At 58.2% G+C, this 15,532-nt stretch overlaps 4 protein-coding genes across 4 annotated transcripts; 1 reads left to right on the top strand and 3 right to left on the bottom strand.

Moving 5' to 3' along the window:
- Positions 1-349: 349 nt before the first annotated feature.
- On the bottom strand, positions 350-3,911 carry THITE_2115304 (uncharacterized protein). Its single transcript, XM_003653124.1, has 4 exons — positions 3,500-3,911; positions 3,340-3,410; positions 800-3,277; positions 350-712 (listed from the first exon to the last, which is right to left on the bottom strand). The coding sequence occupies exons 1-4, from the start codon at positions 3,636-3,638 to the stop codon at positions 686-688; spliced, it is 2,715 nt and encodes a 904-aa protein (XP_003653172.1). The 5' UTR covers positions 3,639-3,911; the 3' UTR covers positions 350-685.
- Positions 3,912-4,118: 207 nt separating this feature from the next.
- THITE_2150497 (uncharacterized protein) lies at positions 4,119-5,630 on the top strand. The gene is made up of 2 exons (XM_003653123.1): positions 4,119-4,321; positions 4,405-5,630. Exons 1-2 carry the CDS (start codon positions 4,259-4,261, stop codon positions 5,602-5,604), a joined length of 1,263 nt encoding a protein of 420 aa, XP_003653171.1. The 5' UTR covers positions 4,119-4,258; the 3' UTR covers positions 5,605-5,630.
- Positions 5,631-6,167: 537 nt separating this feature from the next.
- THITE_2043348 (uncharacterized protein) lies at positions 6,168-8,170 on the bottom strand (the record flags this gene model as incomplete). The annotated part of the gene is made up of 7 exons (XM_003653122.1): positions 6,168-6,300; positions 6,363-6,455; positions 6,517-6,774; positions 6,841-6,932; positions 6,986-7,075; positions 7,133-7,223; positions 7,281-8,170. 7 exons carry the CDS (start codon positions 8,168-8,170, stop codon positions 6,168-6,170), a joined length of 1,647 nt encoding a protein of 548 aa, XP_003653170.1.
- A 4,424-nt stretch (positions 8,171-12,594) lies between these two features.
- On the bottom strand, positions 12,595-14,623 carry THITE_2115296 (uncharacterized protein). The gene has a single exon (XM_003653121.1). It carries the CDS (start codon positions 14,510-14,512, stop codon positions 12,671-12,673), a length of 1,842 nt encoding a protein of 613 aa, XP_003653169.1. The 5' UTR covers positions 14,513-14,623; the 3' UTR covers positions 12,595-12,670.
- Positions 14,624-15,532: the final 909 nt, after the last annotated feature.

The following is a 15,532-nucleotide window of genomic DNA, read 5'->3' as shown; positions in this document are numbered from 1 at the left end:
GGGGTGTTGATTAATCGGAAAGCTTCAATTTCCCGGCTTCACAAAGTCCCCTGTGTGTCTACTTAATCAAGCAAGGAGTTTTCTGGGGTTTGGGCTGAGTAAACAGCAGCGCAACAGGGGTGGGGGGGCCAGCGTGTGTCGGCTTGCAGCCTGAGGTCCAGAGAGGGCAAAGTGAAGGGGGGGCAACTGGTTGGTCGGTTGGGTAATCATATCTATCCTCTCTGTATCTGGTCCCAGGTGACATAAGTTGGATGGACGGATAACTGCACATACCCACTGTCTCTTGACTATCACTTCCCGGTTCTTGATTGACCGCTTTCTGTTGCGTTGTACATCGCGCTGGGATAGAAGAGGCCAACGGAGGATTAATGACACCAAAATTTACTGGCCCCTGCTGAGCGCACGCTGCGGACAAGCGAGTGCATTGCACTGAGGTTGAACTGATGCTCCATCTGGTGTTGTCTACCACTTGCATTTCAAAACCCCAAAGTCGACGCCTTTTGGGGCGGGGGAGGGGGCGTACCGTTGGGAGTCCCGCCGTTTCATTCAGTATATGTAGGACCCTGCCCAAGCTCGCTTTTGTACTGTACACATACACCGTCCCCTTCTCTTCTCCTGCCGGGAAATCGGACATCCATCTTGGGTGTCCTAGCCCACAAATATCCGGCGACAGGGCTTCAATTCCTTATCTGCCGTTGTCCCACTCCGGGTTCTGCAGGTACCACTCGTCAGCAACCGTTCAAGCTTACGGCATAAGGCTTGGGGGGGGGAGGGAGGGGAGCAATAGTCGCTAACATACCTTGCGCAGAATGACCAGACCCTCGAGGGTGCTGCTCAGACTGATGTACTCCTCGTCCTCTAGCTCGGCGCGCTCGCCGTACGCGAGCAGCACCGGCGTGTTCTGCGTCTGCCAGCCCGTGATCGTCTTGGGGCGACCGGCTTGGCCGACCACGTCGACCGCCTGGCCGACGCGCACGTTGACCGTCAGCGGCTTGAGGTTCTCGTCCAGCGTGACCAGGAAGCGCGGGTGCATGGCGGTGACCAGGAAATAGAGCAGGTAGTGCGAGTTCGACGTGATGAACTGCTTGGCGTCGATCATGGCCACGAGGACAGCGAGCAGGCCGGCGGCCGACACGCGCGAGAGGATCTGGCGGTCCGTGTGGAAGGGGTTGATGGAGAGCGTGCCCTTGCCCATGTGCAGGAGACCCTGGGCGATGCGCACCATGAAGAGGGACTCCTGATCCCGGTGGTAGTAGCTGGCGAGCTGGCGCAGGAGCTGCGCCAACCTCGCGTTGTTCGTGCCGGCCCCCAAGAGACCCATGGCGAAGATGGCGTTGATCGCCACGTCGTTGTCGTTGTCGTGGCTGTACCGCGACAGCGTGTCGTAGATCTTCATCTGCGGGTTGCTGGGGCTGACGAGGCCCATCGCCAGGGGCACTGCTCGCCGGATGTTGGCTTCGCCGTAGTGCATGAGGTGGCCGAAATGGCGGAGGACCATGTCCTGGCCAATATCCTCACCCATGGCAATCAAGCCGATACCGATGACAGCATACGCCTGCAACAACTCGTCGCCCTTCTTCTCGTCCGACTCTTCCACGTGCTCGTTGCAGAGGTGGAGGAGCTCCTGGATCTTGAGAACGGCGCCGGTGCCGGCCCAGGCACAGATGGACGCGAGGACCGATGTCGCCTTCGCCATGGGGTGCTCTACGACCTTCAGCGTCTCCAGGACGACGTCGACCTCCTCTTGGCGGCCGAAGTAGAGCAGACCCAGGCCGAGCGCGAGAAAGCGGGACCACTTGTCGGTGAGCTGGCTCTTCCGCTCGTCGTCAAGCAAGGTCATTATGATGGCCTCACCGGCCTCCGAGTTGGAGGACCCAACGAACACCAGCCCGCAGGCTAGGGCAGCCATCGCCGACACCCTCATCTCCTGGCTCGTGTCGGAAATGAGCGGCAGGAGGTAGGTCAGGATCTCTTCCTTTTCCGAGCCGGCGTACGCCAGGCCAAGGCCCATGATGGCGGCCACCCGGATCAGCGGGTTCTTGTGGTTGAGCTTGTCGTTGTCGGCCAGGAGGGCCAGGGCGGGTTCGGAGTCTAGCCGCACGCCCGAGTTCATGATACCTATCGCGAGGTAGGCGCCGGCCTGTATCTGTTCCTCGTCCAGATAGGTATACTTATCCACCTGATCCAAGCCGTTCTCGATATCCCACATCAGCAAGGTTCCCAGCGAGGCCACGGTCGACATCATGCCCTCCTCCTTGGTCTTCCAGACCCAGCTCTCCTTGTCCTTCTCGACCAGCATCATCTTGTCGTTTCCGAATCCGGCGTTCACGAACGCGTTGACAAAGGCGGCCGCCAGGTTGTTGCGCGCCGAGTCGAAGTTCGTCATGCCGGCCACACGGCTGCTTTCTAGGTGGCTCTTATAGATGTCCTCAGTCGTCTTGGGCTCCAGGATGTTGAGCTCCTTGCCGAGCGCCTTAAAATGCTCGGGCAGCTTCACGTTTCCGAGACACTCCACGATCTCTTCGTCGTCCTGGGTCCCCCGGGGCGGGTCCAGACATATCCTCTGGCGGGCGACCAGGAAGGCGAGCTGCTTCCTGAGGGCAGGATCTGGCGCGTCCTCGAAATCGGCCTCGATCAGCTCATAGTCATTTAGCCTGATGGCGAGCACCATGGCTTGCGTGTACTGCTTGTGAGTCTTGTAGATGCCGTGCGCCACTCGGAGGAACTGCTCATTGTCCGGGTACGTGAGAAGGTTCACCATCGAGACCATGTACAAGCAGACCCTTCCGTATGTGTTCTCGTCGACGAACTGGGGAAGCTGCTCGATGATCTCGAGCTCGCTCATCAGGTCGACCGCATCGGCCTCCTGGTTGCTCTTGAGGAACAGAGGCACGAGGACCAGGGCAAGGTCGACCAGGTCTGCAGTTGGCTCGTCGGCGGCGACGCGCTTCGCGTAGACCTCGCCAAGCTCGAGGGCCAGATGGCGGACGTATTCGTGACCCCAAGAGCCAATGTCTTGGGTGGGCGCCAGGAGGCGGTATTTCAAGGTATCCTGGCGCTCCTCGTCCGAGTAGGTCATGCCAATCACAGACAGCACATCGGCCAGCGAGTTTTTGTCGTCGCCTGCTGGCCATTCATCGTAGAGCCTCGTCAAGGTCTCGTAGTGTGGCCGTAGAAATTTCAAGGGCTTCGGAACCGCCGTCATGGAGGAGGTGGATGTCTTGATGGAGTTCTTCATGTGTTCGAGCGCCGGCTTGTACAGGCTCGTATCGGATTCCTGGGGCGACGGAAGTGAGTGCTAGGTCCATGCGCACGCGAATGGCGGGGGTAGCGGCGCACCGTCAACCGCTCGACAATCATGTCGAGCTCGCTCTTCAACTGTTGGTCCTCCTCGCTGAGCTCTTCTGAGGCTGGCGGCAACGGTCAGCATGAAACCGGACGCATCAACGGAGTGCATCTCCCGCAGGCCCGCAGGCGGCGCAGAATGAGGGAAACAAACACTCGGCCTTGTCGTCGTCCTTCTTGCCGTTAGCCACGGGCTGCCCGGCCTTGTCCTTCTGTGTTCCATCGTGGACCGCGTTGCCCTTGCCCTTGCCCTTGTCGGCCGCCGACTTGGACAGATCGCTCTCTTGCGCCATGGTCAATTCCGGTGTCTCGAGCGCTCGAGCTGAATGCGGGGAGATGGCCCGGCGAGACTTGTTCAAGCGGGCGGCAAGCCGGCTGTCGAGCTGAGGTTATTATCGCTGGAAGCTGCGGGGATTGATCCTCTTCAATGTCGGTCGTGGCGTTTCAGTCGAGCTAATGATGCGGGTTCACGGTTTGTTATCGTGGGGGTGGTGGGTGAGCTGGGAAACTGACGGACCTGGAAGCTTAGCAAATTCGGGTGTGCAAGGCAGGCAGCTTGGTTACGCGATGCTGCTTGCCGCCTGAAGGCGAGGCGCCCAACCAGCGGTCAGGGCCCCACCGAGCTTTGCCCGCCCTGGTCCCCTTGCCAACTTCGGCGCATACAAATTCCGCTCTCCGCCCCACAGCACTTGGACAGGGCCCAGCGGGGAGTCCACAGGACCCTTGCTTATCGGAACCTGCATCTTATCGAACTCCTTCTCCGGGAATTTTTGGTGGGCTGAGTTGGAGGGGCTGCTCACTTACACCGTCATAAAGAGGCAGGGTTTTGGAACCGAAGCAACAACACCCAGGCCAAGCCGCAGCAACATCCGCCATCTTCGCTGCTCCGCTTTCCCTGCATAAATTCGTGACCATGAAGTTAGACACCAGGGCGATGCGCCATCTAACGGCGGAGGATTGGCGGGTGCTGACCGCGGTTCGTCCTCCCTCCCCCTTCCCGACTCTCATCTCGGCCTGCGCCCCACTAACACCATCGGCCGAACCTCCTTGTTCCCACAGGTAGAGATGGGCAGCAAGAACCACGAGATCGTGCCGACCCCCCTGATCGAGAAGATCGCCCGGCTCAAGGGCGGCGCCAGCGGCGTGCACAAGTCCATCTCGGCCCTCGCCAAGGCCGGCCTGATCGCGCGCGTGAAGGAGGCGAAGTACGACGGCTACCGGCTGACCTACGGCGGCCTGGACTACCTGGCCCTGCACACCCACGCCGCGCGCAAGCACGTCTACAGCGTCGGCAGCCGCATCGGCGTCGGCAAGGAGAGCGACATCATGGTCGTGGCCGACGACCGCGGCACGCAGAAGGTGCTCAAGATCCACCGGCTCGGCCGCATCTCGTTCCGCACCGTCAAGGCAAACCGCGACTACCTCAAGAACCGCGCGTCGGGCTCCTGGATGTACCTCTCGCGGCTGGCCGCCATCAAGGAGTACGCCTTCATGCAGGCCCTGCGCGAGGAAGGCTTCCCCGTGCCCGAGCCGATCGCCCAGTCGCGGCACACCATCGTCATGAGCCTGATCGACGCGGTGCTGTTGCGGCAGATCTCGTCCGTCCCGGACCCGGCCAGCCTCTACGCCGACCTGATCGCGCTCATCCTCCGGCTGGCCCAGCACGGCTTGATCCACGGCGACTTCAACGAGTTCAACATTCTCATCCGCGAGGACAAAATCGAAGCCGACCCGGACCCCGACGCCGACCAACCCGCCACCACCATCACCCTCACCCCCATCCTAATCGACTTCCCCCAGATGGTCTCGATGGACCACCCCAACGCCGAGATGTACTTCGACCGCGACGTCGCCTGCATCAAGCGCTTCTTCGCCCGGCGCTTCCACTTCGAGAGCACAGCCCCGGGGCCCTTCTTCGCCGACGCCAAGAAGACGGTCGGGCGCGGCGGCGCGAGGAGGCTAGACGCCGCCGTCGAGGCGTCCGGCTTCACCAAGAAGATGGCCAAGGACTTGGAGGCCGCGATTCGCGAGCAGCAGCAGCAGGCCAGTGCTAAGAATGGTGATGCCGACGACTCGGACTCGGAGGACTTGGAGGAGGACGAGTCTGGGGAGGAAGGGACCACGAGTGAGGAAGACGATGGACGTGATGGCGAGGGTGAGGGTGAGGGGTCCCATGTTATCATTGGCGATCATGTTCCAGTGCTCGAAAACGGGGAGGGATTGCAGATGCAGAAACTAACAATCAATGATGGGACATGAATACAACGAACCCTGTTGAATCTACTACGTAACCACCCTTTTTTGCTGCCGTCGCATTGTTGCACTCCCAGTCGCCCCTGCCCATTCCCACCTCTCTTTGAAGATGAAGACTTGCTCCCTTGGACATCCCATTGCACCCGAACTCACACAAGTGGCACTGTTTCTTCCATTTGATCGATACTGTTATGCTCGGCTTCAATAACTGACGGCCCAAGCATCAGTGGAATGCTGAACAAAGTACAAAGAGAGTTCCTTTTTGGTGGCTGCCCATACCCACTACCTCCGCTACCGGCTAAGAGTCCGTCCCTAAGATCTGCTCTGGCCCTGTTTCAACATGGTAGAAGAGTTCATTATGTGAGCTGACAACCACTTTGGCCTTGAAACCGACTTGCGCCCATTTCGAGTCCCGCATAACCATAGCAAAGAAAGCAAGATGACGATAGTGAAGTATCCGATATCAACGCGACAAACCCTGGAGATGAGGAAACTCAGGTGGTCCAACAGAAAAGTCCTACGATGCCCGCCACATAGACATGATGTTGTGACGGAGCTGCCCAAGACGTCTAGGCCTCCTTTCGGACGGCCGGCGACGACTGCGTGCTGCCCTTTTTGGCGGTCGGGGAGTCAACAACAGTCGCACTGTCGTTGGCTAAGCCATCCTCCGAGGACGCCGTTCCGGGGGCCTGCATGCTTTGCCTGTAGTGGATATTAGTAGGGATGCTCAGAAAGCCGCCCGGAAACACTGATGTTGGTCATACTTCGGGGTATGTCCCAAGCTATGGACCGTGACCGAACCCGCGCTCGCGCTGCTGCCAATGTTGGCACGGACCGGCACGCGGGGGGCGAACAGACTGACCACAGGTTAGACTTGGCGGTCCTTCTTCGCAGACCAGGAGAAGGGATGCAGCTTACGGGTCGGATCCCATTCCAGGACGGCGGTTCCAGGGGGCGGAATTGTAAATGGTAGGATGGATACCGACATCAGCCGTGCCGTAGGCCCCAATGTTGTACTCGTTGGTTCGGAACTGGCGACGCTCGGCGGTGATGCGCTTCAGCTCCTTCTGGGCCGGCGTATCCGCATAACGGACCTGCATCAGCATGCCCTCTTCGCCGATCGAAGCGCCGTGGTATTTCTTGATGATATCTTCGCACTCTTCGCGGGTCTCGAACCTGGTCTAGTGTCAGGGAAAAACGCGCCGGCATGGATTTCGGACATGGACGATTCAGCAAACTCACCGAGCAAACCCGACACCACGGCTGTTGCCCATGCTGTCGCGCAGGATCTTGCTGGAGACAACATGGTAACCGGCGAAAATGGCATTCAGTTCCTTGAAAGAGTTAGACGTCGGCGACTTCAACATCCCGCCAGTACACGACTCACCGACTCGTTCAAGCGCTTTGGAAGGTTCGACAGATACAGGTTGGTCGATGTATCATCGCCCTCAGCCTTGAGCCTGGCATTGAAGCTCTCCTGGGAAATTTGTCAGCTGTTGACAGGTCATACAACTCTCGCAAGACTGCGACTTACCCGAGCGAAGCCGACCTCATAGCCAAGGTGATAGAAGCCCCGAATGCACTTCTCGGAGTCGCGCACGTCGGCAAACTTGGCGAATCCGAACCTGCGAGATTGTCAGCGCCGGCTCAGACTTGAAGAAGGAGAATCACGTGGTACACACCCTTTGCAAGCCCCTGTGGAGGTGTCGATGATGGCCTTGCTCTGCTCGACCTTGCCAAAGCGAGATGCATATCGGTGCAGGAGGTCGTCGTCCGTCGTGGGATGCAGGCCGCGAATGTAGACGTTCCGGTTACCCTGGATTCTATTCTCCAGGCACTGCTCGATGGACTTGGTGTGGCTGGGGGGAGTGAAAACAGCCGGAACCGCTTGAGGAATCGGCGGATCCTGCTTGAGCAGCGCAAGGAGTTCCTCGTCAATGGGCTGAGAAGCCTTGGGCAGCACGACCTGCTCCGGAGACGGGGTGGTGTAGCTGGAACGGAAGACGGCGACCCGGGAGGCGCCGCCTCGGTCCGAAGCGCTGCCAAAGAAGGGAGTCGCGGGGGTGGACTCCGTCGTTGAATACGAGCCCCGGCGGTTCTCCAGCCCAGGGACTTCGCTGCTGCGGTCAGCATAAGAAGCGACGCGGCCCGGCGTGTAAGGCATGGCATGGTAAGGAACAGGCAGGGGCGCGAAGCCGCTCTGAACCGGGTATTGACCGGACACTCCAAAGGAATAGGCCGCCTCGGGGCCGATTCCGAGGTGCAGCGGAAGTGAGTATCCCTGGTAAGCCACAGCCTGCTCCTGCGGAGCACAGTAGGCATGGTGAGCCTGAATCTGAGACAAGCTCGAACCGCCGGGCATGCCAGGACCGGCTGGAAGGGCGAGGGTGCTGAATTGATTCATCACAGCACCCATGGCATCCGAGTGGTGGGCAACATGCTGACCATGGGAAGCCGAGACATCATGCTGGGGGGCACTGCCCAGCTGAGCGCCCAAGTAGGCCGGATAGGAGGCGTGGCGATTATTTCCAACGTCGGAAGCCATAGTAGTGGCCGCGCGATAGTGAGTCATGGTCATTGGTACAGGCTGAAAAACTGCAGCCTTGTCAGAATCGTTGTCCGATCTCCGCTGCGAGGGATGGCAAGCAAGTGGAAGACAGCAGAACGGCAGAACGATAGACAGGCGAAAAGCAGTTGGGGTTACCATGAAAATCGCTCCAATAGAACCAGCCTCGACAGTGCATTTGTGTCCAACACCAACAAGCCCGAAGAAACAAGTATTGCAGCAATGATGTCGTGGCGAGGAGGAGGAGAGGCACCCAGAGCAGCCAGTACGCACCTTGCTCAAGTGGCAGAGTTTCGGGGCAGACGGCGACTTCTCTGACGAGGCGAGTCAGCAGGGAAGGGGGAGACAACACCGGAGCTGCAATATGAGGTCGCAAAAATCAAATAGAGGCGAGAGATACGTGATGGCCAAAGTACGTATTGGTGATGGTCATTGAGTGGGAGGGGTTGGCGGAGAGGACGAAGAACGCAGAATGCAAGACGCAGGAAGCAATCGCAAGATCAAAGAAATTTTTCGGCAGAGAAAAACGCGTTCTCACCGGCCGGCAGAGCTCGCCAGCCGGCAGCTGTTGACGTGTGGACTCACCTCCAAAATGATCTCGGTCAAGCGGTGGCGCAGAGTCACAGCAATGCTTCCAAGTCGACAGCGAGAGACCGAAGATCGAACCGCTCAACCACGATGGAGAATGTTAGTACCAAAGAGCCGAATGCAAGCGAGTGAGAGGGGAGTAAGAAGATGGGTCAAGCTATCAGCAAGATTGAATGAAAGAGGCCGAGGGTGCTCTCGGGGGAAGGGTGGGAGTGATGCTGTAATGATCGGTGGCAGAGTCCGCGAGAATCCAAGATTATCGCTGTGCCAGAGAATGAGTGGCTTCTTAAAGGCGGCCAGGTCGCGATTGCAGGCACCACGGGCTGTGTTCTTGCCTTGAATTCGGCAGGCGGGGGAGCAGAAAGAGGGCAACCAGTTGAGGAAGGAGCGCGGTTCCAGAGAGCGCGACCTGCTCACTAAACTAGGTGGGCGAGGATGGTGCCTGCCGCAGTGGCCGCCCATGGCAGGTCAGGTGAATTCGAGGTTATCGGAGGGAAAAATCAAAACAGAAAGAGCAACACGTTGATCATGGGGAAGCGATATTCTACTCACGAAGGTTGTGTTGACCGTTGGCGGACCGAAGAAGCAAGAGGAAGCAGAGATGCTGCCTGTCGCCTAGATGCTAAGGAAAGATACCTTAGGTAGAGGTATGTTGGCGTAGCTCGTGGCTGCTTTGATATCGTGGTTTGGAGGAGTTGCTCGGTCCTGGAGGAGTGCGGTTTAGTCGAAGGAAAGGAACAACTGCCCGGGTAGTTGCCCGAAATGAGGTAGGCGCGGCTCCCAGGGCAGATTGTGACCCGACGAGACTTCAGATTTCAGACAGACCTGGCGTGTTACCTCGGCTGCCTTCCAACGCTTGAGTTTCCTGCACCAACCACAGCAAGTAAAGGCCGGGGCACCTTCTCTGACCTGGGCCAGCTTCCAGCCTTCTGCACTCCTTCCTGCTCCTGCTGCCCAGCTTCAACTTGCCGACGGCCCAGCTGGTCACCCCGCAACCCTGAGTATGCTGTGATTCTGACCTCTTGCTTCTTACTTCCTCTTTTGTCCTCCGTCTCTGCACGGCAATAATGGCCTGCGCCAAGTTCGAACCGACCTGCTCGGCCAGACCCAACAACAGCAGGGACGAAAGTGCTAGGGGAAGCCGGGTGAGTGTGTCTGGTAAGACTCGGCACGTAGACCCCTTCCTGGATTTGGCGGCTGAATCAAGGGTCGTTTGTGAGCGCCTTCCCCAAGGCTGAATTAGGGCCAGACAATACAATATTGAGCCAACTCCTAAGGAAGCTCCGCCTTGAGAGGTGTTGCTGGCTTGGCCCTCCGTGGTGATGGTCACAAAACAGGCAACTGCTGGCATATTAGTCGGAAAGCCCTCCACATTCCACTGGAGAGGGGGGAAAGGGCCGACCTTCTCTCTTCTCCTTCACCACAAACGCCGTACGTGTGACTAAATCAACTTAACACTAGACGGAGAGAAAACTGATCAGCTCATCAAGAGACTCGGCCAGACTACCCCTTTTGTCGTTCAACCGCACTGACCTGCGCTGGAGGGAGGAGGTAGCTATTGGTATTACTGTAAAGATTGCAGCAGGTGTTGGGTGCCTAGGAATACTGAAGGATCAGAGAAGAAAGAAAGACAAAGGAACGGGCCGAGTGGTCGTCAACAAGACCCAACGATTCCTGTCAAGCTCCTTTAGTAGGCAAGATGCAAGACTGGATCGACGCCAGATCAGGAAGATGCGACCAGCCGGTGGCGCGAACTGGCAGGGCGAATCTGCAACCAAGCGCCTCTTTCAGTACGTAGTACAGAGACCGGCGCACCCACTGACTGAGCTCGGGGCTCGTCTGAAGCTAAGGCGAGAGACATGTCCACCCACGATCGCCGCTCACGGGCAGGCTTTCCGAGCGGGCAACCACATGTGGGTCAAAGGGGAGAGAGGAACACGGGGATGCGAACGAAAAGGCAAAGGCAGAACAGCCAGCTCGATGATCCAAGACACGGGCCGATGGTCATTGCATCCGCCCTCAAGCCTCCCGCAAAGAATCCGCCGATTGGTCTGAAACGGAAGGAAGAAGAAGAAGAAGCCTCCCCTTGCCCGGCCCGTCCGCTTTTGGACGCGCTGCTGGGACGGCGTGGGCAGCCGAGCGCATGCACGACGACCGATCTGGGGTTGTGCGAGGTGATACTGCAGGCTTGGCTCCCTTCTGGCCGTCGGTTTCGAGCCCATATAAGGCAGTCCACAGCAGATCAGGGTTCCCTTGGAGGGGGGTGGCGAGCGGGCCATGGCTCGGCGGTCCTTGAACCATTGTGCCCCAGCGGAAGCGGAGAAGGGGTCTCACACGCACCGGGACGTAGTGTGTAGTGAATGTTAGATTCCTTGGTGGTCTCCCGCCCACGCCTGGCATGGCGAAGTCGCAGAGCATGGCCTTTCTCGACGAAGCACGCTCAAACGGTCACCATGTTGCTGCACGGTGTTGGATCCTGTAGATGATGACAGCCCGTCTTTGATGTCTGCAGGCTGCAGGCTGCAGGCTGCGGTCTGTTTGCATTCAGCCCGCCTCCTACCTCCTTCCCCCTGCCTCATGCTTGATATCTGCATGATGTCCTGGGCAGCCAGCGTGTTTTCTCAGTACCGATTCAGGAAAGGAGATATGTAGCTGTCTCAGGGATAAGTGTTCTTCCACTTGCTTTTCCCTCGCTTCCCTGCTTCCAGACAGACAGTGAATGGAATATTTGTGCTCCAGTTGCTGTCAGGAAACAAAGGGTCAAGCCCTCATGGGACGGCAGAAGCAAGGGGCTGCGCTTCTCCAACAGTTCGAAATTCCGACAAAAGCAACGAAGTTCGTGCTCGCTCTTCCGCCTTGCCATCCCAAGCTGCGCGACTTGGTAAGGTAGGTACATGTGTACGAGTACCGTCGATGCCAAGAAGGGAACAAAAACTCGGAGACATGCTGGGGAAACATGCAGTTGCTCACTTCAAGGATCCGCTGATCCAACCGGTTGGCAACCACGGATCGGGAGATCTTCCGCTCGGCTGCGTCCCACTCGGGAGAGGCGGAAAGGGGCAGCTGGAATTTGGCGAAGGGGAACTTGAGGAGAAAGCGCTGCGGGGCATCTTGGCAAGCCACAGTGTCGGGACGTGGGACATGGGATGAAGGGCCTGGGACATGGAAGACACAACGTAATGTGTTCCGTAGTGCGAGAGAGAACTTGCGTGGTAGGGGGGCCAGTGCCATGGGCCTCAAATGAGCTGAAGCGTACCAGCCGTGACATTGGTGTATCTTGTAGGTACAGCGGAGTGTTAACAATACTGAAGAATCGGGGGAACCTTTGCTACATGAAGAAGCTGGAGGAGGGCAAAAAGGGCAAGAAAAAAACGAGACATTATTCTAGTTAATCGAGCCAGAAGAGAGTAAACCCGACAGGATATGGACATAGCTCCCTCTCTTGACTCCTTCTATCCCAGAATGCCCGGATGCAAAATGGCTAACTATACCTCTCAACCAAGCGCCGTTACCGTGTACTGCGTCGTCACTCACCGGGAGCTTGTTTCGTGTATCACGACCACACATCCTCCTGTTGGGCAAGATTAGCGGTTGTCCGCGCCAAGACGCAACAAGACCGAGACGAACCTGGTATTGGTTGGCTGCCCTCATCTGCTTGACAATATCCTCCGCCTTGGATTCGGGGATGCCCCGCTCCGCAGACAGGATCTGCGCCAGGGTGGCGTTGACTTCGCGCGCCATGTTGGCGGCGTCACCGCAGACGTAAAAGTACGCCTTTTGTTCGAGCAGCTCGTTGACCTCCTTGGCCCTCTCCTTCAAGCGATGCTGCACGTAAACCTTCTTGGGCCCTTCTCGAGAGAACGCGAGCACAATCTCGAACTTGTCGCCGAGGACTTGCTTGGCCTCCTGCAACCTCAGTCAGCAAAGAAGAGAACCTCTTGAAGGCAAAGCGAAAAACGTCGAGGAAAGACCACGCACCTCCCACTCTTTCTCGTACATGAAGTCCTCGGTCGATTTCCGGCAACCGAAAAAGAGGATCGTCTTCCCGACAGCCTGGCCGTTCTCGACCATCTTTCTCCTCTCGCGGACGAATCCTCGGAAGGGGGCCACGCCGGTTCCCGGGCCTACCATGATGATGGGCTTCGTGGGATCCGACGGAAGTTTGAAATTCGAGTGGCGCACGTGGACCGGGACGTGGATGCCGTCGTACTTGTTACGAGGACCCGTGATCTCGTAGGTCAGACCGTAAGGCGTGGGGTTGGGATCGCCGTTCTGCTTTTCCTTGAGAGCCAAGAGATAGTTTGTCGCGACGCCCCTGAATGGGTCTTCACGACCGGGCAGTTCCTGCGACTCGACCACCGCGGTGATGGAGATGAGCTTGGGCTGTTCCAAGGAGGACGAAGAAATCGAGTAGTAACGAGGCTGCAACTTGTTGAGGCCTTCGATGAGAGCCGAGAACGGAACGTTAGTCCACTTCTTGCCCTTGCTGACGATGGCTAGGAGACGCGCGATGTTGAGAAACTGAGCGTTGACTTTGGAGTGGAAGTAATCCTTGTCGCTACCGAGCTTGGTCATCTCGGCCTTGGATTCCTCGTCGGGGGCGAATGCCGCAAGCGTAGCAATAAACTGGCGCGAAACGGGAGCGCAAATCTCCATGTGGTAGCGAACGATGGCGTCGAAGGTGGTCGGGGTCGGGAACGGCACTTTGGCGGTGGGTTCCAGGGCCTTGACGCCGATGACACGGTGACGCTTGTCGGTGAGATCGAAGATATCCAAGAAGCGGTCGACCTCCTCGCCGGCGTTGGTAGGCCAGACAGCGATGTGGTCGCCGGTCTGATAGCTCAGGTTGGAGCCGCTGATGTCGACCTCCATGTGCAGGCAGTTGCGATCCTTGACATTGAAGAGCTCATAGGACTTCTGAATCGGCGCGATGTAAGGGTTGTGCGCGTTGAAGGGACCCTTAGGGGTGCCGTCGAGGTGCATCTTGTTGGGCTCGCCGAGGTAGACCTCGGGCGCATCGGGGGTCAGATCGTCCTTCTCAACAATGCCAAAGATGGGCTCGTAGACAGCCTCGCGCTCCTCCAAGCCCATCTTTTCCGCCAGAGCCTTCCACATGGGGTCCTTCCAAGCCAGGAAGTCCTCCTCCATGGTGCCAGCGCCATCGTCGCCCTCGCCAGCCTCTCCGATGCGGTGGGCGCCGAGCTTCTGCAGGGCCTTGTTGACATTGCGGACCATGGAGTTGTAGTGCTCGTACGTGTTGTTGCCCAGCCCGAAGGCCACGTAGTTGAGGTTTCCGAGGGGAGGGTCGTTGTCGAGAGAGAAAGACGGGCTCTCGCTGGTGATGAACTCGTAGAAGTCGACCGCATTGTCTGTCGGCTCGCCTTCGCCGTAGGTTGCCAGCACGAACATGACGACCTTGTCGCTGGGAAGGGCGTCGAGGTTGTCGTAATCGTAGTCCTCGAGGTCGGCGACCATGGTCTCCAGTCCGAAGCGGCTCTTGCCTTCCTTGGCCAGCCGCGAGGCGTAATCCTCGGCGGTGCCGGTCTGCGAACCGTAGAAGATGATGCAGTTCTTCCCGGACTCCTCCATCTTCTCGATGATGTTCCGGGTCTTGCCCGCCTTGGCGCCATTCGCATTCGCAAACGAGCTCGCGTACGGGTCCTTGGTAACGCCCCAGAGTTTGCCCTTGGTGAAATAGACCACCGTCCCAATGAGGATGGCGGCCAGGACGATAACGTCCAACGTGTCAAGTTCAGCCATGGTGACGAGGGACAGTGTCTGGTGCTGAGAAGAGCGGAAGACACGTGGACGAGAAATCTGCAGTCGGCGGAGCGGGAGACAGCGAAAGTGGGGGCGGGGAGGGCCGGGGACGTCCTCGTGGGTTTTAAGGAACGCCCGAAAAGGGGCTGCCCTGGCGACGGTCGAGAGGCGAAACTCTGTGTGGGCGACTCCCGAGAACCGGCCGAGTGCAGCCGGCTTTCTTCAAGGGTCCGGAGACCGGATCCGTTGGGTCACGGGTCGGCGGGAAACGTTAGCCGCGGGGATGGGGACGGAGCGGACCGGTGCGGCAGCGCCAACGTTGGAGGCCGAAGAAAGAAACTGAGGGAAGCCCGCGAGATGTGGAATCGCGGGGACGGAAAACGGGAGTCGCGGCAATCGCAGCCTGTTGTTGCGCGATTGCGAGCGAAGCGGAGGGAGGAATCGGGCGAGGAACCCGAGCGTGTGTGCGCGACGGGAACGACGGAGTAAAGTTGGACGAGGAAGGGACAAGACCGAGAATGGCACCCCGAAAGGAAGTGTACACATATTATTTTACTCTCGACACTTTAACGTTAACCACATGCATTCCCGAAGCCTGCAGCGAGACCCTGGCAGCCCTCGTCTGACTGAGTGGAGCTGGCAGTTTAGTTACTCCGTTGACGCTGTGTTGAGCAATGAACTCCTCGGGATTCTTGAGTCCGTACTGAGTGTGTACCGCACATGTGATCCGCACATGCGATAAAACTTCCTCCTGGTTACTCCAGTGCATGTGCATGTTGAATACCTCACCCTCTCTGTCTCTGTTTTCTGTCCTCTTCTCTCCTCGAAAGCAAGCTTGTCGCCATTATCGTCCGTCCTGGTAGGTTTTTCTCCGGTCATGCCACCCATCTTACTCGGTACCGTTCGTCCCGGCGGTAAAGGGCCTAACTTTCACAGTGCGGATTGTACAACATACAGTATGCAATCTGTATCGCTCAACTGCAATTCCCGAGGCAAGGGTCTGGCCCTTTTTGTTCGCTG

This window comes from Thermothielavioides terrestris, chromosome 2 (genome assembly GCF_000226115.1).
Source record: "Thermothielavioides terrestris NRRL 8126 chromosome 2, complete sequence".
NCBI classification, from domain to species: domain Eukaryota; kingdom Fungi; phylum Ascomycota; class Sordariomycetes; order Sordariales; family Chaetomiaceae; genus Thermothielavioides; species Thermothielavioides terrestris.
This window is presented reverse-complemented; position numbering and strand designations above follow the sequence as displayed.